The sequence below is a fragment of the Agelaius tricolor genome, unplaced genomic scaffold, assembly GCF_023055355.1.
Source record: "Agelaius tricolor isolate 1412-34295 unplaced genomic scaffold, bAgeTri1.0.p SCAF_31, whole genome shotgun sequence".
NCBI lineage: Eukaryota > Metazoa > Chordata > Aves > Passeriformes > Icteridae > Agelaius > Agelaius tricolor.
Window position 1 is genome coordinate 1,227,689 of NW_027269291.1, and position 26,687 is coordinate 1,254,375.

The 26,687-nt window shown below is 59.9% G+C and overlaps 2 protein-coding genes across 14 annotated transcripts in view; both read right to left on the reverse strand.

The window, feature by feature from the left end:
- Positions 1-604: 604 nt before the first annotated feature.
- UBTF (upstream binding transcription factor) lies at positions 605-19,940 on the reverse strand. 13 transcript variants are annotated; one of them, XM_071450931.1, is made up of 23 exons: positions 19,681-19,940; positions 19,274-19,563; positions 15,735-15,868; positions 12,636-12,811; positions 12,275-12,358; positions 11,501-11,656; positions 10,763-10,827; positions 10,063-10,192; positions 9,514-9,624; positions 9,091-9,224; positions 8,396-8,537; positions 8,054-8,095; positions 7,273-7,386; positions 6,982-7,137; positions 5,965-6,120; positions 5,640-5,750; positions 5,464-5,552; positions 5,108-5,297; positions 4,804-4,851; positions 4,498-4,566; positions 3,998-4,144; positions 3,572-3,691; positions 605-3,184 (listed from the first exon to the last, which is right to left on the reverse strand). In XM_071450931.1, the coding sequence occupies exons 3-23, from the start codon at positions 15,790-15,792 to the stop codon at positions 3,071-3,073; spliced, it is 2,412 nt and encodes an 803-aa protein (XP_071307032.1). In that variant the 5' UTR covers positions 15,793-15,868; positions 19,274-19,563; positions 19,681-19,940; the 3' UTR covers positions 605-3,070. The 13 variants fall into 13 exon arrangements, with proteins under 13 accessions (XP_071307032.1, XP_071307031.1, XP_071307034.1 ...); XM_071450930.1 differs by lacking the exon at positions 19,274-19,563; XM_071450933.1 differs by lacking the exons at positions 19,274-19,563; positions 19,681-19,940 and adding an exon at positions 19,100-19,256 and having other exon boundaries at positions 10,072-10,192.
- A 3,066-nt stretch (positions 19,941-23,006) lies between these two features.
- Positions 23,007-26,687, reverse strand: part of SLC4A1 (solute carrier family 4 member 1 (Diego blood group)) — a 10,907-nt gene continuing 7,226 nt past the window's right edge. Inside the window, exons 15-21 of the mRNA XM_071450659.1 lie at positions 26,523-26,681; positions 26,325-26,414; positions 26,049-26,215; positions 25,686-25,939; positions 25,432-25,601; positions 25,086-25,259; positions 23,007-24,583 (exon numbers count right to left, since the gene is read on the reverse strand). Of these exons, the coding sequence (XP_071306760.1) occupies positions 24,503-24,583; positions 25,086-25,259; positions 25,432-25,601; positions 25,686-25,939; positions 26,049-26,215; positions 26,325-26,414; positions 26,523-26,681 (1,095 nt within the window). The 3' untranslated portion in view covers positions 23,007-24,502. The remainder of the gene's footprint in view (positions 24,584-25,085; positions 25,260-25,431; positions 25,602-25,685; positions 25,940-26,048; positions 26,216-26,324; positions 26,415-26,522; positions 26,682-26,687) is intronic.

Here is a 26,687-nt window from a genome sequence, read left to right on the forward strand (position 1 = left end):
CCGCCGCGCGGGGCCTCGTCAGAGTCACGGGGGAGGGGCGGGGCGATGGGGGCGGAGCCAGAATGGGCGGAGCTGTGGTGGGCGGGGTCCGAAGGGGCGGGGCCCGGAGCTCCCCCCTCGGTAAGGACCCCGAACCCCCCCGGAACCCCCGAATGCCCCGGACCCCCGACCCTCATCCCTACATCCCCCACTGAGAGGTCCCAGTGAAATTCCAGATCCACGGACGCCTCCAGATCCCACCCTGCAAATCCCCAGTGCCACAGAGCCCCCAAAAATGAGCCCTAGGGGTTCCCTCCCACAGTGGATCCCCCCCAAAGGGGATCCCACAGGAAGGAGGAAAAACACTCCTCACGCTTGTCCTTTTTTTTTTTTTCCTAAAGTTTTATTTTTTATAGTAATGACATGAGAACAGAAACATTATTTTTCACTTTATTATACAAAAAAAAAAAAAAAAGAGAAAAAAAAAGGAAAAACAAAAAACCCCAAAAAACTCAAAATTAAACAAAACAAAACAAAAAGAACCAAAACCCCAAGCAAACCGGGAAACCGGGGACGCAACCCCCGTGTCCCGCTCAGCCGTACAAATTCCGAGTCGGGATTATTATTATTTTTCTTTTTTTTTTTCCTTTTTTTTTTTGTCTTTTTTTTAAACCTACAAAAACACTCTTTAAATATTAGAAAAAAAAGATGATTTTTTTTTTATCTTTTTTTTTTTTTTTTGGTGTTTTTTTGCCTTTTTTTTTTTAACGTAATTCACAAGAACTTCCATCTAAAGGATCCCGGGATTTTGTGGCAGTGCCAAAATGCACTCAGGAATTCTCTTGCAGCGCAAACGTCTTTCCCCCCCCCTCCCAAATTGTCGGCGCTGTAAGAATTTTTCTTTTTTATTATTTCATTTTTTTTACCTTTTTTTTTTTTAACAGAAAAAAAGGTGGGGGAAAAAAAAGGTGGGGTTTAATTTTTTTTTTTTTGTCTTTTTTTTTTGTACTAAAAACACATCCACTAAAACACGACAGTGCTGGGTACATTCAGCAGAAAAAAAGGGATGGGGGGGGTTCCCCTTAGGGGATTTTGGGAGGGGCAGCGATTAAAAATTGGGATGAAAATGAAAGGAAAATCCCAAATGGATTGGGGTAAGTGGGAGGGGGAAGCAGAGGGACGGACAGATGGACACTGGGGGGGGTGGGGACACCATCTGGGTTCTCTCGGGGGCCCCGGTCCTGGGGGGACTCGGGGGGATTGTCCGTGCGGGAGCACCCGGCTTCACCCCCTTCCCCCATGTTTGGGGGCAGTTTGCCCAAAATGGTGTTTTCTCAGCCCAAACTGAGGCAAGGACAAGGGGGTGCTGCCCCCACCTTCCCCTCAGCACTGAGGGGGTCCCCAATGTCTTTGCAGGAGTTGGATTTGGGGTGCTGAGAGCAGCAAACCTGGGGGGCGTTACAGAGCTGGGGGGGAGGGACCCCTCAGAACCCCAAATCTGCAGCCCCCACAGCTTTGGGAGATTTGGGTGAAGAGAAAAATGAGAGAAACCCCCCCCAGGCCCCCCACCCCTTCTCTGGGGCTCCCCAAATCCTGTCCCCCAGCCCAGCTCCTCTCCAGAGACAGGAAGGGAGGGGGGCGCAGAAGGAACAAATCCTGAGCCCCCCCCAGTTAGAGTGGGGGTCTGGGGCGGGGTCCCCAATGACACTGGGTGGGTTTTTGGGGGGTGGCACGGGGTGGGGACAGAACCCTGCAGGGAGGTGCCGTGGGATTGCTGGTGCTCGTGTCTGCTTAAAAAAAGGGGGGGCCCTGCCAGGCCCCCCATGCACCCACCCCGGTCCCCGCGGCCCCATCCCCTACCCAGGAGGGGGCATTGAGCCCCCCAAAATAAACCCAAACCACACCAAAATTTACAGCATGGCCCGGGAGGGGACATGAACTGGTGTTAACTGGGGTTGACTGGGGCAAGGGGAGCTCTGGTGCTCCCCCAGGATTGGAAGGAAGGGAGAGGAGCAGCTTCACCAGAGACAGAGAGGAAAACGGGGAGGTGGGGCAGGAGGGCAAGGAAAAAAGGGGAAAGGGGGGGGGGGGGGAAATGAAAAATAAAAGATGGATCTTTCTTGTTTTATAAAAAGGAAAAAAAACCAAAAACAACAACAACAAAAACAACAAAAAAAAAATTAAAATAAAATACAACGGCACAACAACCACCGACAACAGAGCGGGGGGGACCCCGCGCCCCCCCTTGGTCACGCTGAGCCGCCGGCCCCGGGCGGGGGCGGCCCCGGTGCCCCCCCCGCACACGCTCGGTGCCCCCCCCCACACACTCACACGCTCGCACACACACCCACACCCCCCACCCCCCCGGGGACACGCGGGTCACCGTCACCGTCCCTGTCCCTGTCCCTGGCCGGCGCTCCCAAGTGCCGTGGATGTGGAGTTCCCGGGCAGCTCTCCCGGGGCAGCTTCCAGACTGTACAAGGTTTTTTTGGGGGGTGGGGAGGAGCCCCCCAAGATGCTGGGGGTGCGCAGAGGGCAGGGGGGGCTGCGAGGAGGCATTGTCCCATCGGCTGAGTCCTGAGCCCCTCGGCTCGTGCTCCGCGCCCGCTGCCGGAGGGGCTGCGCGGCCAGGGGATTTTCTTCCCATTTCTGGGCTTTTTTGATAAAAAAAAAGGTGTGGGGGGGTGTTGTTGGTTTGTTTTTTGTTTGTTTTTTTTGTTTTTTTCCTGTGTGTTTTTCTTCTCTTTCTAGAAAGTCCAGAGCTGGTAGCGAGGGGGTTATGGGGGTAGGGATGGAGAGACACCCCCCTGGAAAGAATGAAATTCCAAAAAAAAAAAAATTCGCTTCCCCTCGGGAGTAAAGCAGGGGGCAGGGGTGGGGGGCTCTCTCCTCGCCCCCCAGCCTGGGGGAAGCAGCCCCTGATCCCCCTCCGTAGTGTGAGCTCGGCGGAGGGGTCCCCCCGGCCCCCGCTCCCCGCGCTGGGGGTGCCACGGGGGGGCAGGAGGAAGAGGAGGAAGGATTTTTGAGGGGCTGCAGGGGGATTTGGGACCGAAACCGAGAAACCAAACGACGTTACAAAGAGCTTGGCCGATCAGTTGGAGTCGGAGTCGGAGGAGTCCCCCGAGGAGGAGGAGGAACTGCTGCTGCCCTCTGAGTCGTTGTCGTCCTCATCCTCATCATCCTCATCCTCATCATCCTCGTCGTTCTGGGAGGGGGGGTGGCAGAGAGGAGGGGGAGGTCAGGGCAGGGTTAGTCATCATCACCTCCTTGTCCCCTGCTCACCCTCCCCAAAGGGGTCCCACAGAGCAGGGCTGTGACCCCCACCCTCCCATCGCTGCCCCCGGGGGTCTGGGGGAGGAGGAGGAGGAGGAGGAAGGACACGGGCAGGAGCCAGGAGTGAGTTTAGCAAGGGCTCAGCTCGGGGGGGACGTGCCGGAGCAGCGCGCGGGGTCCTGCCCTCACCTCTGCCACTGCCTCGCTACACGATCCGAGGGAGGCTGCCCCACCCGCCTCGGGCCTCAGTTTCCCCCCTCTAAAGCCAGGGAAGGAAGAGGCGTGAGCTGAGACCAGCGAGGGGGTGGAAACACCTCACCTGTCCGGTGGCGAGCACAAGGCACGGACACGGTTTCTGCCCCCAGCGCCATCCAGCATAGTCTGATTTCAGTTGCACCGGTGTAAAGCTTTGACTCTGGTGACTTACTCGGCATTCACACTGGCGCAAACGGAGCCGAGACCAGACTCAGTATCTCCACCAGGAAAAAGACAGGAGATTTTTCTCTGCTCACTGGGGGCTCTGCACACCCCCCCGCACCTCTGGGTCCCGAGGCTGCTCCTGACTGCGCCCCGCGGCTGCTCCTGGTGCCCTCCCCGGGAACTCCGGGGGGATCCTGCTCCCCTTCTTCTCCCCACGTCCCCCTGCTTCCCGGGGGGGGGTTCCTCTGCCATGGATCTATCTGAGCCCCCCAGCCCAGGGGGAGGGTGAGGGGGGCCCTGTGCCCTCCCTGTGCCACGGCCTCACCTCATCCCCGTCCTCGCTCTCCTCCTCGCTGCTGGACTCCGAGGAGTCGCCTCCTTCCTCTGACGAGTCACCGTTGTCATCATCGTCGTCCTCATCTTCATCGTCATCCTCCTCCTCCTCTTCCTCCTCGTCATCGTCCTCTGACTCCTGCGGGACAGGAGGGGCTTGGTGAGTTTCCAGACCTCCACACCCAGGGGTGCAGCTCCCACCCCATCACTGACAATGCCCCTTGGGGTTCCTGCAGCCATTGAGCAGATCAGGTGATTCCCTACCCCACACCTTGCTGGGAGCCTTTCCCCATTTACACTGAAAAAGGGTCCCTCAGCCAGGGTCAAAACCCGACCTGGATGGGTTCTGAGCAGGGATTTGGGGAGTTTCTGGTTTTGAGGACAGGGCAGGCGGCTGGAAGCACAAAGGATGCCTCAAAGAAGGGGTGTGGGTCCCCCCTGACACGCTCCCCAGGGAGGGAAGGGTGGCCCCATGGGGCCGCTGTGACTCACCGACTTGGACTGCATCGTTGGCTTCATCTTGGGGTTGGGACCCCGGATCTTCCCTATGCTCTTGCGTTTCTGTGGGAACAAAACAAGCTTTTTAGGGCTCAAGTTCAGCTCCTTCCCGGGGTCCAGCCCAGAGAAAACCCCACTGCTGAGCTGCCATGGGGACAAATCCCCACTGGAGGGGCTCTCTGGAGTGTGGCACATCCAAACCTCCCCCAGGACCGATCCTGCCCAGTCCCAAGCCCCCAGTTACCCCAGACATCCCAAACTCCTGGGATCCCAGCACAGCAGTGCCACATGGATACTCACGTTGGAAATGTGTTCCTTGTACGCAGCCCGCTCCTGGGGCGAGAGGCTCTGTGGGGACAGGGACACAGTCAGGGATGGGAGGGCACCGAACAGAATGGGGGATGGAGCAGGGAAGGGCTCTAGCACAGGGCACAGCCTCCCCATGTATGCAACTTTTATCCTTTAAAGTTACAAAATGTCAAAAAACGGTCTGGAGGTGGTGGTTACCCGAGGAGGGGTGGGAACAGAGACCATGCCAAACATCATCCCAAAAAACCAAGGGATCATCCCAGTCTCCCACCAGGAATCAGGATCCAGCACCCACCTTGAGCCAGATGTCGAGGTGCACCTTGTACTGCTTCTGCTGCTCCTCTGCCAGTTTTTTGTAGTGGTCCTTCTGGCCCTGGGAGATGCGCTGCCAGCGGCTGCCGATCTCCACCATGCGCTCCTTCAGCGGGAGGTGGTTCAGCTCCCCGTTGGACAGGAGCTCCTGGGAGAACTTCTGGTAACCGTTCCTGCACGGGAGAGCGCAGGGACCGGGCTGGGACAGGGGGCACAGACAACCCAGGTGCCCAAAAACCCCGTCCAGCCACACCAGGGTCCAACCCACCCTCCCTCCTCTCGTTCCAGGCCCTTCCCTCCGGCACAGCCAGACCCAGTTTTTCACACCCAGGTACTCACATTGGGGGTTTCTTCGGCTCTCCCTGGAATTTCATTTTCTTGGTGGAGTTGGTGGAGCACGGAGGGGCCCGCATCTCGCTCAGCTCCCTCTGAGCCACAGGAGAGAGAGAGGGTCAGGGAGAGGGGCAGTGCTGGCTAAGGGACATGGTGAGGGGCAGGATGGGGCAGAGACCCACCTCGTATCGCTTCTGATCCTCCGCTGCCTTCTTGATCCACATCAGCTTCTCTTTCTTCTCCATGTTGTTCCAAGTGGCCTCCATGGCCTTCAGCGCTTTGCCCCGGTCGTTCTGTGGGACACAACCACCACGATGCATCAGGTGCACCCAAAAACCCTGGGACATTGGGGTGCTGCTGCTGGGGCACTGCTCCCCCTGGGACCCCCATCCTCCCCACAGCTCCCAGCCCAAATCCAGGTGTGAGAGTCAGAGAGAAATTCCTGGGAACTCTTGCTGGTGGGAGTGATGATCTCACCTCCAGCCCCTTTCCCAGCCCACTCCTCACCTTGAAACGAGCCAGGTAGTCCCCGATGACGCTTTGTTGCCAGATCTCCTCAGCAGTTTTGGGAGACTCAGGCAGCTTCCCACGCTCCTCCTTATCCGAGCCGTGCTTCTTCTCTGACTGCGCCTTCATCGCTGCCTCCCGCGCCTTGTACTTGGCCTGGGCAGGGGGCACAGGGTGAGGGGGCACGGCAGGGGCACAGCCCCCAGCACCAGGGGGACATGGAGCTCCCCCAGCACTGTCCCCACTGACTGCCCTCAACCCCATCTTGGGACTCCCCCTATCACGAAAACCACCCAAGCCTTAAAACTGAGGCTCAAGGGCCCTCTGAGGTTTCTTTATCTGGTGGGTTTTGACCCCTCAGGTGATGAGAGGGGGAGGCACAGCCAGTGCCAACATTGGCACCTGTGTGACAGGTCTCTGAGATGCTCCAGGGGATGTTTGAGCCCCTTGGTGTAAGACAAGGACAGGAGCACCCCCTGCACTGCCCAAGATGCCCACAGGAGCAGTGGAGATGGAGAAGGAATACAGGGATGGTGATGGGGATGGAATACAGGGATGGTGATGGAGATGGAATACGGGGATGGTGATGGAGATGGAATACGGGGATGGTGAAGGAGATGGAATACAGGGATGGTGAAGGAGAAGGAATACAGGTATGGTGATGGAGGAGGAATACAGGGATGGTGATGGAGATGGAGGAGGAATACAGGGATGGTGATGGAGGAGGAATACAGGGATGGTGAAGGAGAAGGAATACAGGGATGGTGATGGAATACAGGGATGGAGATGGAATACAGGGATGGTGAAGGAGATGGAATACAGGGATGGTGATGGAATACAGTGATGGTGATGGAGATGGAATACAGGGATGGAGATGGAATACAGGGATGGTGAAGGAGAAGGAATACAGGGATGGAGATGGAGGAGGAATACAGGGATGGTGATGGAGGAGGAATACAGGGATGGTGATGGAGATGGAATACAGGGATGGAGATGGAATAGAGGGATGGTACCCACCTTCTTCTTCTCGGAGAGGTCGTTCCACATGCGGGCCAGGAGCCGGGTCAGCTCGCTCTCTGACAGCTCCGGCCGCTCCTCCTGCAGCTGCTTCCGCTTCTCCTCCGAGAAGATGAACATGGCTGAGATGGGCCTCTTGGGCTTCTCTGAGCTGGCCTGAGGGGGCACACGGGGCTGTGAGGGGGCGAGCCCATGCAGGGACCACAGCCCCCAAAGCCCCTTGAGATGCACAACCCCAGCCCAAGGCTCTGGCAGGTGCTGCCCCCATGTCCCTCCCGGGGCTGCTCCCACCTTGCCGGTCTCTGGTGAGGATTTTTTGGATGCAGGACTCGTCGCCCCTTTCCGGTTGCTGCCCAGCATCTTCTCCTCGCCCAGCACCCGCTGCTGCTCCTCCTCGGGCAGGCTCTGGGTGGCACAAGAGGAGAGACATCGTTAGACAGAGGCAATGGGGGAATAGGGACTCTGGGGAAGGGGAATTAATGTACTTGGGTGTCCTGATCCACATCCTGTCCCACTCAGGACCAGCATCTGGAACTGCACATGTACAGACAGGGGTTCCCATGCTGTCACCCCCTATCTGGGCAGTTCCTCTCCCCCAGCTCAGCCATTTCTCAGTGAAAGCAGGTGGGCAGGTGCCTGGGTCCGGGCACACCCCTGGGTTTTCCACCCCGTGGCCCTGCAGCCGCAGCCGGGGCCGCGTCACATCCGCCCAGGGACGGGGACGGCGCTGGGGTGGCCTCGGTGCGGCTCCCTCGCCCACGAGGGAAGGAAGTGAGAGGCTGCACAGCCACAGCCACTGAAGAGCCTCCCCTCCAGCTCCAGTCCACTGCTCATCTCAGCTAGGGGCCCACTCTCACCTCCCAGTGCCCGACTGGGTCAGGCATTAGGACAGACAGAAGGACAAGGCTATGTGCGACCACCTGCACAGCACCCACAGCTGGGCCCAGACATGTTTTGGGGGAGCAGAGAGGGCAGCTGCCCATTTAAGTCATCCCAATTCCTGGGCAGAGTTCCCCATTCCCAGATTTGGGATCTCCAGCACCTGATGGCTGAGCACCCCCTCCTCACTCACCTCCAGGAAGCGGAGCAGCTCGATCTCGTAATCTTTCTTTTTCTGGAAGGAGATGGACATGTGTGGTTACACAGAGATCCCTCACTCCATCCCTGCCCCTTGCAGCCCCTGACCCAGCCCCAATCCCTTGGCAACAGCATCCTCCACCTGGAGCATCTGTTTGTCCCACACAGGAGACAGGATCCAGGGAGGTGACCAAGGACCTCAAGGAGAATGGGTGATGCAGACCAGCACAGGGACTGAGGAAAGGTGAGGGCTTTGTTTCCAGGAATATTTGTAGCCCAGACTCTGCACTGGTGCCCACCTGCCTCTTGCCCTACCTGTCCATCCTCAGCCACTCACCTGGTCACATTTTTTGTGGTAGGCGTCCTTTTCCTTCTGGGAGAGCAGCTTCCACTGCTGGCTGCACAGCACCATCCGCTCCGTGCTGGGCACGTCTTTCATGTTGGCCATTAGCTCTGCACAGTACAGGGAGTAGCTATTCCTGAAAAACCCACAGAGGGACCCAGCGTTAGGGAAAACTTGCCCCTGTGCAGCTGCCTCGGTGCAAAAAGCCTCCCCCAAACCCCCCAGCTAGGTTGCACCAGGCAAGGAAGTGAAGTGCCTGTGTTTTAGGGCAGCTGGGTGCTGGATCACCCCCTAAAAGCCTGTAAACCTCACACAGATGCTCCCCAAAATGTGTAATTGATGCATATTTAAGGACTGGTTTAAAGGGATCATCTTTAAGCCTGGAAAAGCCCTCTAACGTCATTAGTCCAACCATGAACTAACACTGCCAAGCCCACCACTAAACCATGTCCTCAAGTGCCACATCCACAGTTTTTGAACCCTTCCAGGGATGGTCACTCCACCACTGCCCTGGGCAGCCTGTTCCCAGGCTTGACCATGAAATATGCATCCTATAAACCCCATGTAACCCCTCTGTGTCTGTGACACCAGAAGTTATCTGGGCTCCCCAAGCCCAGCAGAGTCCGGTTTCCTCTCTGGCAAGAACCAGCATCCCCGCAGGCCGTGGCTCCAGGAGGGACAGGACTCACGGGGGAGGCTTCGTGGGTCGTCCGTCGAACTTGTCCTTGAGCTGCCTCTCGGCCTTGGTGAGGGTGGAGCGGGTGATTCCCTCCTCGCTGATGTTCAGCTCCGGGTGCTTCTGGATGTAATCGCGCATGATCTCCTGTGGGAACGGAGAGCGGTCAGAGGGGCTGCCACCCCCGCCTGCCGGGCCCGGAGGAGGAGGAGAGAGAAGCCAACCATTGCCCTAATCCTGTGCCCTGGGATGCTGCTGCTGCTGCCTGCCCCGCACACGGCTGGAGAGACAGGGCTCACACTCACTAGGGACCTGCCAGGACCTGCCTGATCCCCACGCTGCCTATCGGGAGAGGCCCCGCAGGGCTGGGATGCAGAGAGGCTCGGAGTGAATGTTGGGACCAGTGTGGAGGGGACCGGGTGAGGCTGCTCCCTACCTCGTACTCCTTCCGCTGTTCCAGGGCCTTATGAATCCATTTCAGCCTCTTTTTATCCGAGAGTTGAGACCACTGCTTGCCCAGCGACTCTTTCACCTCCTTCGTGGTGGCCTGAAAACCCAAAGCCAGAGGTGAGGGCAGAGGGGTAAAATCCAAAAAAAAAAGAGGGATGAAAAAATATGAAAAAATGGCAAAAAAAATGGCGTGGCCTGCTGGGGCCTGACAGCAGCCAGCATGGGGTGGCTGGGAGCCGTGGGGGTGTGTGGGAGTGGGGGGCATGGCCAGAGGTGGATGTCTGTGCTGGAATCCTTTCCTTTTCCTGCCCTGACTCAGGCTGTGGTCACCCCTTCCTGGCAAAAAGTGGGGGCTGGATCCCTGAGCCTCTTCCAGGTGTGCAGAGCCCCTCCTTACCTGGGTCCAGGCTCCGGGAGCTGCTAGCGGTGTCCTCCATCCCGACCCCCTGAAATGCTTCTCTCCCTTCCCCCTCCTGCCCCCAGCAGCGGGGTCCAGGACCCCCCAGCACTCACACTCGCACTCACTCCCACCCACCGTACTCACATCTGGACGCACTTTCAAGTAGATCTTCTTCTCGTGGTTGTACCACAGCTGCTGGGGGGTCTTGGGCTTCTCGGGGACGTCGGATTTCTTGGCGTTCTGGATGAGGTCTGGGTGGTCTTCCCTTCAGCAGGAGGGCAGGTGGGGAAGGGAGAGCGTCAGGGAGGTGGCAGTGGCAAGGAGAGCATCCCTAAACCTCACTGCAGGGCAGAGCCTCCATGGGCTCAGGTGCTGGGGGGGTCCCCAAAAAGAGCGGGAGGGTTTTAGGACAGATTTAAGTTTGTTCCTCCTTGGGGAGCATTGGCTACAGCTCAGCTACAACCCTGAAGCAGCAGCAGGTCATTGGGAGTGCCAGGATCCACCTGGATCACAGCAATCATGTCCAAGAGGAAGGTCTGGAGTGACTGGGGGGGCACTTCAGCTTTTATCAGTGCTGGTGGCAGGGCTCCTGTCCCCACCTCACAGACCCTGACCCCCAGAGCATGGCTGGTCCTCTGCTCTCCCCCTCATCCAGTCTCCCAGCCAGAGGGTTGCTCTCAGACACCTTTTCCTTGCTTTCTTTTTGCTGAATTCCCCCTTCTCTTCAAGCCAAAAGCCCATCAGGGCTTCCTCTGTGAGCTATGCACAGGAGGGCAATGTGGATCTGCCTGGAGGATCCTGGGGAAATATAGGGGGGATGAGGCTGCCTGCTCACCTGAACCTCGCCAAGTTCCTCTCAAACTCCTGCTTCTCTCGCTGGAAGTCCTGGATGTATTTCATCTGGGGACACAAAGCCACCACAGAGGTGGAGAGGGACGTCAGCACCAGGGAACAGGCAAGAAGACACATCCCTATCCACCTGGCTACCCCAAGAGGGACTCAAGGGCTCCCCAGCCCATGGAATGGTCCTGCAGAGGGTTTCCAGCCTGCCCGAGACTCAGCAGCCCTGGGAAAGGGCACAGCAGGACCTTGTGCCTTGGATTTTTTCCTGGACACCCCAGAGTTAAAGCTGGGCACCCCTCAAAGCCCTGCCCAGGCTCTGGCATCTCTAGGTGGGCAGATCTCTGCTCCCAGCCTCTCCCAGAGCCCATCCCTGTGTCCCTCACCCGGACAGGGTAGCACAGTGGGGCGTGTGCCTTGACCCCTTTAAACACAGATCCACCCAGTGGCAAAGCCACCATCCAGGTCCGTCAGGAAGAGACGGACCAACGGACAGACCCAACCGGCCTCCACCCCAGGGATCCTGGGAACCAGGACAGGAAAAGCCAAGGAAGTCTTACAGGTCTGACAGGACTAAAGGAACACCTGGCTTCTCCTGTCGAGAGCTGCATTAAGCCCTCGCCAGGCAGAGCTTGAGCTCTGCTGGTTTTACTGGAAGAGCTGAGCAGAGCCCAGCATACAGAGGCACATGGTGGGAAGGGGCTTGCTGACCCCTCCCTCACCTCTCCCATACCTTTTTCTTCTCGGGAAGCTCCTTGTATTTTTTGGACAGGATCTTGGTGAGATCCAGGTTGCTCATTTCGGGGTGAAGCTTGGCGTATTTGGCTCGCTTCTCCATGAAGAAGCGGAAATAGGGAGTCAGGGGCTTCTTGGGGAAGTCGGGGTGTTTCTGGGGAGACAGCAGAGTGGAGGACACTGAGCATGGAGCTGGCAGCACCACTGGGACACAGCCTAACCCATGGCTCCCCAGACCTGGGGGCTGCCTCCATCCAGCCCTGCTGGTGACCCAGGCACAGCAGGCAAGGAGGGGGAAACTGCTGGGAACGAGGGCTCCCCAAGAAACTACAGCATCCCATGGCTGGGAACTTTGGGAGCAGCCTCCAGCCATCCAGAGCTGCCAGCACAGAACAAGAGGGGACACTGAGGCAGGAGGAGGGGATGGGACCCAGCTCCCAGGGATGGACCATTGGCTGCCCCAGGGCCACCCAGCTGAAAGCACCCGGCAGGCCAGGAATAGGACAGCAGCTTCCAGCCCCTCTGGAGCTAAACTTGGATGCAGGCTGCCAGCAGTACAGCCAGCAATATTAAATGTACCCAGGAGTTGGCCCAGAGCCACAGCCTCCGGAGCCTTGGGCAGCCGGACACCAGGATTAGGGGCACTGAGGTGCCTGCAGGGGCTCCCACAGCGGAGCCACGTGGATCTGAGGTGCCACAGGGACAACAGGACCACATCCTGGGGAAATGTGGGGTCACCCTTTAGGGACTGAGCCTAATTCCTGCCAAATACCTTGAGCTTTTTGCCTTTGTAAGGATTCTTCACATGCTCTTCAGCGTCCATTATGAGCTCTGTGAGGGTCCGGAATTTCCTCACCTGTGCAGGAAATGAAGACACAAAGACTTGAATAGGGGGCAGGGCAGATCCCTAACATAGCAGAAAGGCCACTGGATTTTGTAATGCCACCCCAAAAATGACTGATCCCAGCCCCTCTGAGGGGGTCACAGCTCTGACAGCAGCGGGATGGTGGTGGCACCAATGGCCGAGGGTTCTGGGCACTCAGCTTGGACAATACCAACAGCCCCAGGAATGTCAGTAGGACACTCAGACCCTGCCACAATGCCCCCAGGAAGCCCCATGCGGTGTCAATTACCTCATTAGAGATCTCCATCCACTTCATCTTGCACATCTCCCCTGAGAAGTCCTTGAAAGCCACTTTTTCCCAATCCAGGTGGGACTCGGTGGTTTTGAACTTGCTCCCGTCGTTGGAGGGCAGGTTATTCTTCATGCACTCCAGGAGGGTCAGCATGTCCTCCTGTGACCAGCGGTCTGAGCAGTGAGAAACACGATCAGCCAGGGGCAGGAAGCCTTTTCCCTTCCCTTTTCCCTTCCCTTTTCCCTTGCCTTCCCTTCCCAGCAGGACACCGGGACTACAGCTCCCGGCGTGCCGCTCCGGACCGCACGCCAGGACACGTAATCTCCACATGCTGCCTCTCGAGATTAAAGATCAAAGGGACGTGGCTGTTTCCATCACCCTCGAGCAACTCTCTACGGGCCAAAACAATCTGGGCAAAGCTAGAAATTCCACTCGGTGCAAACCAGAGAGACTCGCTCATCCCTGAAAACCATCAGATAAGGGATGGCTCTGCTGCATGGGAGCAGAGGGCTATTGCATACCCCTGACATGGGAGCAATGAGCTCTCCAGCCAAGCAGGAAGCAGGGAAATCCACTTTGTAAGTGGATGTGTCCAGAGCAACTGGAAAACCTCAGCATTGCTTTTCCTGCACCTCAGAGAGCTTTGTGATCACCTGGGCCCAGCTCCACCGTGACCTCTGCCAAGGTCAAAGCTCCCAGATCACAAAGTGACGGGGGGCAGAGCCCAGCACAGCCCCCCTGTCTCACAGAAGGGTCCCTGACAGTGCAGGATGGTGTTCATGTCACCCCAACATCCCCCAAACTGCTGGGAGGAGCATCCCCAGCTCCCATAGGAACGTGCTACTGCAATGGTGGGATGGGCACGTGGCAAAGCCAGAGAGCCTGGAGCAGCCTGGAGGCCAGGACAGGCAGCAGCACCATGCTGGGACAGGCAGCAGGCAGGATATCCCAGCCCTGAACACCTCATCCTGCCCCAACCTTGGGGCTGCTTCCTTGCCAGGGGAATTCCTCCCTGCTTCCACGCCAGCAGGGCAGCACAGCCCAGGGTGCTCTGCAAACATGGGTGGCCCTGGGGAATGCAGCGGGGCCTGGGAGCGGAAGGAAAATTCCCTGGGGATGGGCTGGAGGAGGAGCAGAGCCCGGAGCCACCCGCCCACACAGCCCTGGCTGCCTCAGCCCGGGATGGGCACCCGGGATTCCCGCAGCACAGGACTGGCTCACCACGGCATTCCCTGCCTCACACCTCTGCCAGGTGAAGGCTGAGGTGTTTGGGGCTGCCTGTGGGACATGGAGCCCCCCAGAGATGGGGACAGGGTGGCTCGTGATGGATCTGAGTGGAGCATCTCTCCCTCCATGTCCAGGAATGAAACCAAGCTCCCAGAAATATCCAGCTGCACAGATTTCTCCAGCTGCAGCTCTCCTTCCACTCAAGGCTCAACATGAGGAAAACCACCTCCACCTCCTGCCCTTGCAGGGGTCTGGGGAAGGACAATTCCCCTGGATTCCCAAATCCAAACAAGGGATGTTAAAGGACAGATGGTACCTGGTGAAGGGAGCATAGCCAGGACATGACCCCCCCCTCATCCCATTTCCCTTCCTGGACCTGCCTGGTTCAGGGTCAAGGCAGGAACAGTCTGGGATCCAGCTGGTCCCTCGAGTGACCTCATTAGGAATTAATAAGGAGGGAGAAGACAGAAAGAGCCCCCCTGGAAAGCGAGGGCCTGGTGGCTTGGGGTGTGTCCCCATGCTCATGGCTTCATCCCAAAACACCACGAGGAGGCAAAAGAGATGGGAAACTCCCATTCCCTAAAGAGCTGGGGGAGATCAGAGCTGGGGGAGGGAGAACACAGCCCCAAATTCTGTCTTCCTGTTTTTCCCGTCCACTTTCCAAGCCTCCCAGGCAAGGACCAATGAGGCAGAACAGGGCTGGGAAGCTGGTGCCAACTTTACTTGCAGAAATCAGGAGGAATTACCAAAAGCAGCACAGCCACAAAAATCCAGAGGGGATGGAGTAGAGGATGAGACACCCTCCCAAACCTGCCCCCATCAAGCCCAGTGCCTCAGTTTCCCCCTTGAATACAGAAACACCTGGAGACCTTTGGCCCTGTGTGAACCCCCCGCTGGCACAGAGCCGGAATAACCACATCCCAAAGGAAAACATTAAAAACCAGTGGAAACATCCCAAAAATCCCTGCTGGCAGCAGGGTGGGGACAACAGGGACCCCTACACTCAGCCCTCCATCCCTCTGTTCCCCACCCCTCAAGCTGGGGCATGCTGAGGAACGCTGGAATTGCGGCGCTCACCCACCAGGATGAATGGGGCTGTCTGTGCCCTGGGACCGATTTATCCCGGCTCTCCTGGCACCGGCCGGGCCGGGTCTATATTAGGAAAGCTGCCCCGGTGTAATTAAATCTATCTCAAGTCCTGGAGAAGGACACGTGCTCGCCCGGGTTCGCTCGAGGCAACAACCCCAACTGCAGCAGGGAAGGAGGAAAACGGGGGGACCCGGCAGGTGTGAGGGGCTGGACAAGGCTCCACAGGTTTGGGGGACCCAGGGGGTTTTTAAGGGGTGGAGTGGCAGAGCCCTGCGAGCTGCCCTAAACAAACATCTCTCTTGTTTCCCTTGTTTTCCTGCTCCTTCTCCAATAAAAGCTGAAGCTCTGATGTCATGCTGGGGTCTGGAAGCTGGAGGCCCAAGGTAACGGCTCGGCTTTTAATGCAGCCCAGATGTGAGCAGGGAGGGCAGCACCTCTGTGCCAGCCCCCCCTTCCCAATCCCCCCCAAGAGCATCCCAGTGCCAAGGGGCTGCTGGTGCACTGGAGCATGAATCCCTGTGCTCATACACGTGTGTGTGTGTGTGTTCCCCGTGGGGGATCAGAACTCGGAGAGGCAGATTCCCCCCCACCTCAACCCGCTGGCAGCCAGGATCACGGATCCTCCATCCCTCCTCCCTCTCCATCCCTCCTCCTCTGCCATCCCTCTGAGAAAAGGGGCGCTCTGAGGTTTATTTATTATTATTTTTAAGCGTGGCAGCAGCATTCCTCTGGGAGCACGTGCTGGGGGGGGGGGGGGGGGGGGGGCTGCCGGGGGCTCACCTTGGTTTTTGGGAGCTGTCATTTCCAGGTCTGCAGGGCACTCAGCTTCGCCGTTCATCCTCCACCTGCCTGTGCCCAGCACGGTCCCGCCGGCTCCCTCCTCACCCTCTTCCTGAAATCACTCCGGCACGGCTCTGCAAGGAAAAGGAGAACCCTGCTAGGCATCCCCACCATGATGGGGGGCCCCCAACTCCTAACAGGGAGTGGGGGAAACGTGATCCACCCATCCTCTCCATTCCCAGTGAATGAGTGCAGGAATATCCCCTCCCACCCACCCCTGTGAGGTCTGGGGAGAGCTCCAGCATGGGGGATCCTTCGTGGTGATGTGACCCCCATGTTGGTCAGGAGTGGAGAAAAGGGGTGTGTGGGCAGGAGAGAAGGGTCCAGGGGTTTGTCCCCAGGGTGGAGGGTAGGATCTGAGAGGGATCCCAATAAATCCCAGAGGAGACAGGTTCAAGGTGGCTCCCTGGGGTGGGTGGGATCCAAAAACCTGGGATCAAGACAATCTGAGGCAAGAGGGCTCCAAGTGATCTCCTGTAAGGGGGTTCGCTCCCCCCACTGCAAAATGGGGGTTTCAAAGGAAGGCCCACCACAGATCCAGCAAAATCCTCCCCAGAGGTGGGGACATGCTTGGAGAAGAGAGAGGTCCCCCATATCCAAGGGAGCTGGGGGGGCATTTGGGGACCTCGGGGGGATTCAGGGGTCTCCAGGGGAGGAGAACAAGCTAGAGGAAAGTATTTCAACAGGGGGGACTCCAGGGGAAGGATGCCCTCAGACCCCATGAGGAAGAATCTTATGTCTCCATGGGGAAGGATAACCTAGGGAGGGAGACCCCAAAACTTGGTGGGGGGGTTGGCAGGACAGTAGCCTGGGGGGATCCCCACGGGGGATTCCACTGGGGGAGCCCCTGGAGGGCAGAGCGGGCAGGAGGCCTCAGGGGGATCCCCTGAGGGCCAGGCCGCAGGCCTGGGGGGCAGAGCAGGCCCAGGCCTGGGGAGGGGCTGGGCCTGGGGGATCCCGGGGCAATCCAGGCTTGGGGGGGCCCTGGGGAGGGGGTCCAGGGGCTTCGGGCAGAGCCGGGCCCTGGGCCTGAGGGAGGAGCACCCGGGGACGGCCCAGGGGTGCAGAAAGCCCGGCAGCATCCGGGATGGCCCCGGGGGAGATGAGCTGCGGGAGGGGAATGCGGGAGCACCGCGGGGTGCAGGCCCCGCCAGGCCCGGGGGCCGGGCCAGCCCCGGCGGGGCCGAATGTGGGACCACCTGAGGGAGATCCGTCCTGGGGGGCTGCGGGATCACCTGGGGGCGGGTGAGGGGCGCTCAGACCCCTCCAGCGTGGGAGCGAGGATCGCCCGGGGCGGGATGAACCCTGAAGGGATTGGGGGGGAACCGCTCCAGGCTTGGATCAACCCCCGCGGGGGGCGGACCTAGGACCACCCCCGGGGCCGGCCGAGGGATCGCCGCGGGGTGGGATCAAGCCCGGCCCCCGGGCGGTGTGAACGCGGGGATCGCCCCGCGGTGGGAGCGGGGGATCGCAACCGGGGGGGGACGGGGGGGGGGGACGGGGGACGCGTGGGGGTGTCGCGAAAGGCGGGATCGCGACAGGGGGAGGGATCCGTGGGATCATGGCGGGGCGGGGCGGTGCGCGCGCACCGGGATCCCCGGGGGGCGCGCGGGGAGGGGGTGCGGGATCCCCCCGCGGGGGAGCCGGGGGGGGGGAACCGGATCCCGCGCCCGGAGGGGGGGAGGAGGAGGAGGCGGGGGAGGAAGGGGCCGGGCCGGCGGGCGGAGGCGGGGAGCCCGCACATGCCCTGCGCCGCCGGCCAGCTCCAGTCTCCTCCTCCAGCAGGCAGCAGGAACCGGGTGGGACCGAGCGCGGGCGGCCCCGGCGGCGCCTCCCCCGCCCCCGGTTCCCACCCGGGCGCCAGCGAGCTGAGCGCCCCCCCCCCCTTTTTTTTCTTTCCCTCCAACAACACCCGGGCAGACAATGGAAGGCGAGTTCGGGGGGCCGGGGGTACGGAGAGGGGCCGGGGGAACGCGGAGCGCTCCCCCGGCCCCTCTCCGCACCCCCGGCCCCCCGGAGCGATGCGATGCGCTGCTTCATCCCCCCCCCTCACCGCATCCCCCCCCGCATCCCCCCATCGTTACCGGCCGCTCTCCGCCGCGGCACACAATGGCCGGGCTGCGCCCGCCTCCGCCCGCCGCTCCTTCCCTTCCACCCGCGGTTATAAAGCCGAGACAAACCCACCTCTCCGGGCTGCTAAGGGGGAGGAGGAGGAGGAGGAGGTGGTGGTGGAAGAAGGAGGGAGGAGGTTGGAGGGGGGGGGGTGTGGGGGGGAGCTCTAACCGAGCCGCCGCAGCCCCAACCCCGCCGCCGGAGCCGCTGGGGGAAGAAGAAGAAGGAGAAGGAGAAGAAGGAGGAGGAGGAGGAGGAGGGGGAAGGGGGGGCGGGGATGCCCGGCTGGGGGCGGCCGGGCAGCTGCAGCGAGCCGGGCGAGGGCAGCGCGACCTCCCCGCACCGACCCCCGGGGAGCGGCTCCTACCCGATCCTCCCCCCCTCTCTTTTTCCCCACCGCCGCCCCCTCCTCGCTTTTCCTTCCCTCGTTTTTCCTTTCCTTTCCTCCCTTTCTTACCCCCCTCTTTTCTCTCCGCGACCCCTCCTCGAGCCCGCAAACACCCACCCACCCAGCGGGGGGCTGGAGCCCCGCTCCCGGTCCGGAGGGAAGAAAGGAAGGGAAGGGGGGTGAAAGGCGGAAAAAAAAAAAAAAAGGGGGGGGGAGGAAAAAAAAATATAGATAAAAAGAAAATAAGGAGAAAAAAGGGATAAAGAGGGGATAGAGCGAGGATAAGGGGAGATGAAGCGCGGGGGGGGTCGGCCGAGCCCCGGCACGCACCGGCGGAGCGCGGCGCCCAGCTCCCGCCGCGGCGCGGGACTCACCCGGGCTCGGGAAAAACAAGCGGGCAGCGCTGGAAGCCTGCCCCCGAAATCCAGCTGCGGCACCGGGGAGGAGGGAGGGAAGGCGAGCGGGAAGGAGGGAGGGAGCGAGGAGGAGGAGAGGGAAGGGAAGGGAAAAAGGAGGGAGAGAAGGGGGGGGCACACCGGGGCCGCCGAGCCGGGCGCTGCCCCCCGCCCCGAGCCCCAGCGCGGTGCCCCCCGCGGGCGGGCGAGGCGGGCGAGCCCCGGCGGTGGCGGCGGCGGCTTCCTGCCCGCGGGGCCTGCGCGAAACCAGCCTTTCTAAAAAAAAAAAAAAATATTCTCTCTTTTATATTTATCTATCTATCTCTCTCTCTTAAAAAAAAAAAAAAAAATCGCTCCGGTGGGCGCGACCCCCTCCCCGTTCCCGTCGGAGCGGCGGCGGAGCGCCTTACCGAGCCCGGAGCGCGGCGGTGGCGGCGGCGGCAGCGGGAGCCCGGGGAGGAACAAAGCGCCTCCTCCAGCCCCGCCGGCGGAGCGGCGCGGCGGCGAATGGCGAGCCCGGGCGGCGGGCACGGCGCGGCGCGGCGGGGCACGGCGGCGGCGGCTCCCCCGGCGCGGGCACGTACCGGCGGGGCCGCCGCTTTGGGGGGCGGCGGGGGCTCGGGGCTCGCTCGGCGGGGCCGGGGCGGGGGAGCGGCGGTTGAACGGCGGCCAGCTCTGCAGCGCTGGCCCCGGGCGTGGACGCGCTCCAGTCCCCGCAGAGACGATCGCGCTTTCCCCCGCCTCCATGGCGCTGCGTTCGCTCTTCCAATCAGCCGGGCTGAGCGCGCCGGGATCCGCCGGGATCTCCCCGCCAGCCCCGCCGCCCCGCCGCCGCTTTCCGCCGGGTTTTTTATTGCTCTTTGCTTTTGCAACACTGTGGTGAGAAGAAAAAGAGGAGGAGGAGGAGGAGGAAGGAGAAGAGGAGGGAAAGGAGGGGGGGGGTGGGGTGGGGGGGGGGAAGGGAGGAAGAAAAAAAAAAAAATCTCCTTACATGTGCAACAATCCTCGGCCGGCGTTTGCATAAAGAAAAAAATAAAAAAAATAGGGGGGAAAAAAGAGAGATGAGGGGGGAAAAAAAAATAAAGGGGGGGAACCGGGAAGGGGGGGGGTGGGGGGGGAGCCGAGCCGGGCCCCCACGGCACGGCGGGGCCGCGCTCCTGCCCGCCCCGCGGCCCCGGGACACGGCGGCGGGGGGGGCTCTGCCCGGCGGGGCGGGCGAGGGGCAGCTTCCTCCCCTCCTCCCTCCCTCCGCTCCCTTTCTCTCCTCTCCTCTCTCTCTCTCTCTCCCTCTCTCTCTCTCTCTCTCTTAATTTTTTTTAATGGAATTTCTCCAACTCCACCTTTGTTGTGCTGGGCGTCATTCCCCGCAGCCAATCCCGGCCGGGCAGCGCCTGCACATTCCCGGCCATCCCGGCTGCCGGCACAGTACGGGCCATCCCGGGCTGCTTCCGTGCCCCCGGCCGGCCCGGCGGCCGCCGCGGTACCGAGCACCCCCGCCGGTACCGGCAGCTCCCGTAGCACCGACCCCGCTGCCGCGGCGGCGGCTTCCTGCACGGTGCCGGCCGGCCCTCCTCCGGTACCGGCAGCTCCCGTGGCACCGGATGCCGCCGCGGCACCGAGCAGTTCGGCCGGCCGGGCCTCTCCGGCTGCTCCCGGCTGCCAGCGCGCTCCGGGCGGCTCCGGTCACCGGGCACGGCCGCTCCAGGCCCGCGCGGCCCCGGCCGTGGCGCTGCTCCGGGCGGCTCCGGCCGTGGCGCTGCTCCCGGCCGGGACCGGCTCCGGCAGCCCCGGGGCCACCGGCGCGGCCCCGCCGGGGATGCGGGACGGGCGCTGGGAACGTGGGGTTACCCGGCTCGGGGGGCTGCGCGCATCTCCCGGATGGCCGCAATCCGAGGGGTTTCACGCCTGTTTATAGAGAAATATAATAAATATAATAATCCCAAAATGTGGGTAACACACACACACCCGGCTCGCTGGGCTGCGCGCATCTCCCGGGCTGACCGCGTGGGGATGGCCGCAATCCGGGGGGTTTCACGCCTGTTTATAGAGAAATATAATATAATAAATATAATAATCCCTAAATCTGGGTAACACACACACACACACACACACACACACGGCTGGTTTGGGGTGCGGGGGCAGTGCCTGGCTCGGCAAGTGGCTTATTTGGGCTTTTTCCGAAGGGAAGGATCAGGCAGAGGGACGGACAGGCGGCTCCTCCGCCACGTCCTGCCCGAGCCGTGCCAAGCCCGGCCAGGCGGCACTGGCGCCGGCTGGTTAATCCCTCCTGTGAGAGCTTAAAAATAAAAATATATGTATTAATTCTGTGTGGAAAAGGGCCTGGCCTGGGCTGGATCCCTGAATTTCAGGAATTGTCACTATTTTGCAAGAGGGAAAAATTATAAAAGTAAAAAAAAAAAAACCCAATAAGAAAAAAATACAACAGAAAATATTTAGAGCCAATCAGGCCCAACATGTGAAAATTGACATTTCTAATTTTTCAGGGTTTATTTTAAATCAATGGAGTTGTCATTGTGCTCCAGTCCCAATTCTCCCAATGTGCTTTTGGGGCTTTTGTTACCAGCAAGACACACTGGAGACCTGGGAATCAACCACAGACCCTACAGCTGGTGGGCTGGAAATGGGGACCCCCCAAATGCCACCCCCTTCTCTCCTTGCCCTTCCCAGGCCTTGCTCCTAACCATGGGAACTTTTTTATTTGCTGTTGCTTGTATCAATTAATATTTTTGGAGAATAAAGCCGCAGGTTTGGAGGTTTTTGTTTACTTTTCTGCTTCTGACCTCGGGAATTTTTTTATGTGCTGTTGCTTGTATCAATTAATATTTTTGGAGAATAAAGCCGCAGGTTTGGAGGTTTTTGTTTACTTTTCTGCTTTTCCAGTGCACGAGCAGTGACACTGGCAGCAGATGCCAGGGTGTCCCTTGTCCCCTGCCCGTGGATGGCGTGGAGCACCCTGTGATGCTGCAGGCACTGGGGTTCTCCCTCTGGAACTCCATGCTCCCCCCCCTTCATTAACAACCAATTAATTAGCATTTATTTCCCCCTCGTTTCTCCTGACCTTCCCTAATTCCCTCCCCATTTCCCAGGGCTGAGGCGAGTTCAAAGAGGAGCTTGACCTAAATTCCCACCCCCAGCCCGGGCTGGATCCCGCGGCGGTGACCTCGCTGCCATCTCCCAGGGAACAGCGAGCTCTTCCCAGGCTGGGAAACGTGAACCAGGGGTGCACAGGCAGATGCAGGCAGCCCCTGGGCCTGGCAGGCAGGGGTGGCAGCCCTGGGGATGGCAGCAGTGTGGCGTGCCCACGTGAGGCTGGCACAGGGACACAGGGACACAGGGACACAGGGACACAGGGACACAGGGACAGGAGCTGGCCCTTGGGCTGGGAAGTGCCATCCATGTGCTTCCCTCTCTGGAAAACAGGGGCCAGCGGCTCTGCTGGGCTTGGCACAGCCTGGTGGCCTTGCTGGGGTTTATCCCAGAGAGGCTTTGGGGTTTTGGTTGGGATCCAGGATGCTGCTCCCAGGTCCTGCCCCATGGACAGGCTGGTGGCCTTGCTGGGGTTTATCCCAGCCCCTCAGAGAGGCTTTGGGGTTTTGGTTGGGATCCAGGATGCTGCTCCCAGGTCCTGCCCCATGGACAGCCTGGTGGCCTTGCTGGGGTTTATCCCAGCCCCTCAGAGAGGCTTTGGGGTTTTGGTTGGGATCCAGGATGCTGCTCCCAGGTCCTGCCCCATGGACAGCCTGGTGGCCTTGCTGGGGTTTATCCCAGCCCCTCAGAGAGGCTTTGGGGTTTTGGTTGGGATCCAGGATGCTGCTCCCAGGTCCTGCCCCATGGACAGGCTGGGGGCGAACGGGCACGGCCCTTCCCACGGCCCCGCCGGTGCCGCCCGTTCCCTAATGGGATTATGGATAATCGGGGTCAGCCCCGTGCCAGGGGCTGGGGGAAGGGCAGGGGCTGCTCTGGGTCCTGTGCCAGCAGCACTGGGCCGGGATATTCCCAATGCCCCTGGAACGGGGACAGCTGTGGCAGTGCAGGGGGCTGAGCTCCCCTTTGTGGGGTGGCTGTGGGGAGCACCCCACAAAGAACAACGAGGGGCCATTCTGGGGAGCGTTCCAGAGGGGATCTTGGGGTTCTGGGATTCGGTGACATCCCGGGATACCATGGCAAAGATCCTGGTGCAGCTGTGCTGAGCATTCCAGGGGGATGGACACCCTCAAAGGATGCTGCTGCTCCTCTCTTTTGGAGGGGAATTAAGGCACCATCCCAGACAATTCCCAGCTGGAAAGAAAACCCCCATTTCCTTTCTGATTTTATTAATTTGTTTATTAAAGCCTGATACAGAGGTGTGGGGAAGGGAAGGAGAAACCCCCAGAGATCAAAACATTTTTATTTCAGACACGGAATTAATAAAACTAAACCAACCCAAACACGAGGCAGCGCAGCCATGGGTGTGGCTGCCCCTTCCCACCCCCCTTCCCCTTACTGATTTTGGGGTCCCCTACTCTGATTTATGCAAAAAGGAGCGAATTTGGAGCCTGATCTGGTGCTCTGCACCCTTGGTCACATCCAACCCTTGGTCACATCCAACCCCTGGGGCTGCCCAGGGCAGAATCAGCCCTGGCAGGACTGGGGGATGCTTGGCTGGACTGGGAGCAATCCCAAGGGAAATGGGGCAAGACACGGTGAGCAAGCAAGGGAAAAAATCAAGGAAAAACTACACGGATTTACCTGAAACGCTATAAAAATAAAGAGGACTAATTAACTAATTAAGACTAACTTATCAGTTAAATGACGCCGCCAGACTGGTCCATAGAGTTTAGGCCCTGACCAGGATTCTTTAAAATCATCTTTTCTAGAAAATTCTAGGTTTTGCTATCATTCTCTAGTATATACACACACGCACATGGCCCCACTGCAGTGGGGGCACAACCAGCCTGAAAAATAAATTACAAACCCCCCCAGTAGCATCAAATATACAGATCACTCCTTGCAGCTTCTTTTTTTTTTCTCTTTTTCTTATTTTTCTTCCTATTTTTGAGGTACTTTTCCAGCCCTTTTTTTTTTTTTTTTTTTTAATTTTTGCTTGGCTCTAAGTGAATTCTACCTGCAGAAGCATCAGCATAATTTTAAGTATTTTCCTGTGTGTTTTAAGCATGATTGTTTTCACTGTAAATGTATAAACCCCCTTGCTGGGCTATTTACATCCTGGCTCTGGGATGTGCTGGGAGTGCAGCGGAGCAGCTGCCACCACCCTGTGGAGCCAGTGATGGAGAAAATGGAAAAAAGGCTCCACGGGGTGATGGGTCTGTCCCAGCTTGTTCAAAGTTCAGCTGGGGAGAGGGGCTGGGCTGGGGGGGCTCCCTGGGGAGGGGGTGGGACAGTGGGAGGACCCCATCCTGCTGTATCTCTGTCCCTGCCTTCCTCCTCCTCCTCCTCCTCCCTCCAGGGTCTTCCTCCGGCTCTTTCCCACGCTGGTGGTGGCCTTGGGGACAGGACAGTGACACGTCCCACCTTGCCACGGGTGGAGGGTGGCACGTGGGGCCCGGCCAGCCCAGGCAGCCCCTTCCCCAGCAGGCAGCAAAGTGGGGGTGAGATCACATCATCCAAAATGCTTTTAAAAATAGACCAAAAAAAAAAAAAAAAGGGAAAAACAAAAAAAAAGGCTCCATTCCCAAGGGTGGGCAGGTGGGGACCGTGTCCCCAGTCCTTCTTGGTGGCCCGGTGGCCTCAGGATGGCAGCAGTGGAGATGGAAGCGGGGCTGGGGGGGCGTTGAGGGGCCGGGGGCCGGCCCTTAACTGGGCATCTGCACCTCGTTGTACACATCTGTCCCCTCTGCCTCGTCAAAGGTCACCACGGCGTCATCTGCGTCCAGCTGCAGGGAGGAGAGGCTGTGAGGGGGACAGGCATGGGGACAGCAGGGAGGACAGGGACACTGATGGGGACAGGAGAGAGGACGGGGACACTGATGGGGCTAGTGTGGGAATAAGGGCTGGGATGAGGCTGGGGACTGGCATGGGGACAGGATTGAGGACAGGGACACTGAGGAGGACAGGGATAGAAATGGAGGGAGAGGCTGGTATGGGAATAGGGGCTGGGATGAGGCTGGGGACAGGGATGGGGACAGGATTGAGGACAGGGACACTGATGGGGCTGGAGATGAGGGAGGGGCTGGGATGGGGATGGGGAATGCGATGGGGACAGGAATGGGGCAGGGATGGGGACAGGGGTGTGAGTGAGGGATGCAGATGGTGACAGAGATGGGGATGGGGAGGAGAACAGGGACAGGGATGAGGCAGAAATGGAGACGAGGACGGGAGCAGGAGCAGGGAGAGAGGTGGAGCTGGGGCAGGGCTGGGAGCGCCAGGGCTGCGTACACATTTGAGCTCGATGTCCCGGAAGATCTTGGGGAGCAGGAAGCGCCGCAGGGGCACGGTGAGGATGAGGACAAAGGGCAGAGCCAGCGAGGCCGGCGTGGACTTCACCACCCACAGCACCACGAGGAAGATGATCTGGGTGAAGGTGAAGAGGTGCATCCTCCAAGTCTTCACCTGTGGGACCAGGAGCAGAGAGTTGAGGACAGGGGCAGTGTCCCCACACCCTTTGTGGGGTGTTGGCTGCTGGGGGAGCAGTGCAGGGTCCCACCCAGCAGTGCTGACGGAGGAGGCTCTCTGGGGAGCCCCAGGACACCCCAAACCCACGGCCCCCATGGGGGTCACTCACCCGGGTGACATAGGGCTCATCAGGGTGGTACTTGGGGGGCTTCAGCAGGAGCAGGATGCGGTCGAACAGCTGGATGCCAAAGAGGGAGGTGACCCCCATGTAGAGGAAGATGCCGAAGAGCACGGCCAGGGGGATGTACTTGAGGATGGGCTCCATCAGGATGGAGACGCCTGTGGGGGAGAAGGAGAGGCTGGGGAGAGTCCCTGGGGACCCCCGACCCTCGCTGCCCATCTGGGGACCCCTCCCCAGCTCACCAATGAGCACAGCCACCAACAGGCCGCTGATGCGCTGCTCCTTGACCTCCAGGATCTGGGATTTCTCGCCCGGGGCAGAGGTCTTGCTCATGACGGTGAGGGCGTTGGCGTGGGTGATGGTGCGCACGGTGGTGGCACTGAGCCAGGGCATCCCAAAAAGGGCTGCCAGCCCCCCCATGGCCACGATCAGCAGCAGGTCCAGGTGGAAGCCGGTGCCCTTCACCAGTTTCCTCTCGGGCTTGCTGACGATGAGGCTGCGGGGACACAGGGAGCAGTTGGTGACGCAGTGCCAGGGGAGGTCCCCTCTATCCCCCACCCACCAGGCACCCCACAGCCCTCCCCTGCCCATATCTCCATCCTCACGTGGTGATCTGTGTCTCGAGGAAGATGAGGATGAAGACCAGAAGGGCTGGAATCACGGAGGCAAACATCATCCAGATGGGGAAGGGGGTAGTGTCCCCCATGGGGTGGATGAACCAGCCCCGGGCACTGGAGTTGGTGACCTGCAGCCCTTTGGGGACGCTGAGTTTCTGGAGGGGAGCAGAGATGGGGGAGTGAGGGGTGGGACACAGGGACGAGCACCCACCCCCATGTCCCCATGTGGGGACACCCTTTCCCCCCAGCCCTGCCCTCCCAGACCTGGGTGTAGGTGTCGCTGATGAAGAAGTCGGCCAGTGCCATGATGAAGATGGAAATGGGCACCCCAAAGTCCCCGATCAGGCGCCGCACCTGTGGGGACAGCGTGAGAAACCTGCAGGGTCCCACCACCCCCTCCCCTGCAGGAACAGCCACTGAACCCCCAGATTTTGCCCCCCCTGGGTGCTGGGGGACCCTCACCTTGCCAGGCAGGAAGGAGCTGTTCTTGAACATGCGGAGGAAGAAGGCCAGGAAGAAGGTGCCAGCCATGAGCACCAGGGACAGCAGCGCCGTGTTGGGCTCTGGCACCCCGGGCTGGACCTCAGACAGCACGTTGTACTCCCTCTTCAGCGGGTGATGCTTGAA

Bases quoted from the DNA above. Each gene is read 5' to 3' on its own strand.
- UBTF (XM_071450930.1), bottom strand. From the start codon at position 15,792: ATGAACGGCGAAGCTGAGTGCCCTGCAGACCTGGAAATGACAGCTCCC. The intron at 5,298-5,463 runs GTGAGTACCTGG...TCTCCCGTGCAG, and splicing joins GAGCCGAAGAAACCCCCAAT to GAACGGTTACCAGAAGTTCT. The intron at 4,852-5,107 runs GTGGGTGCTGGA...CTGTCCCCACAG, and splicing joins ACCTCGACATCTGGCTCAAG to AGCCTCTCGCCCCAGGAGCG.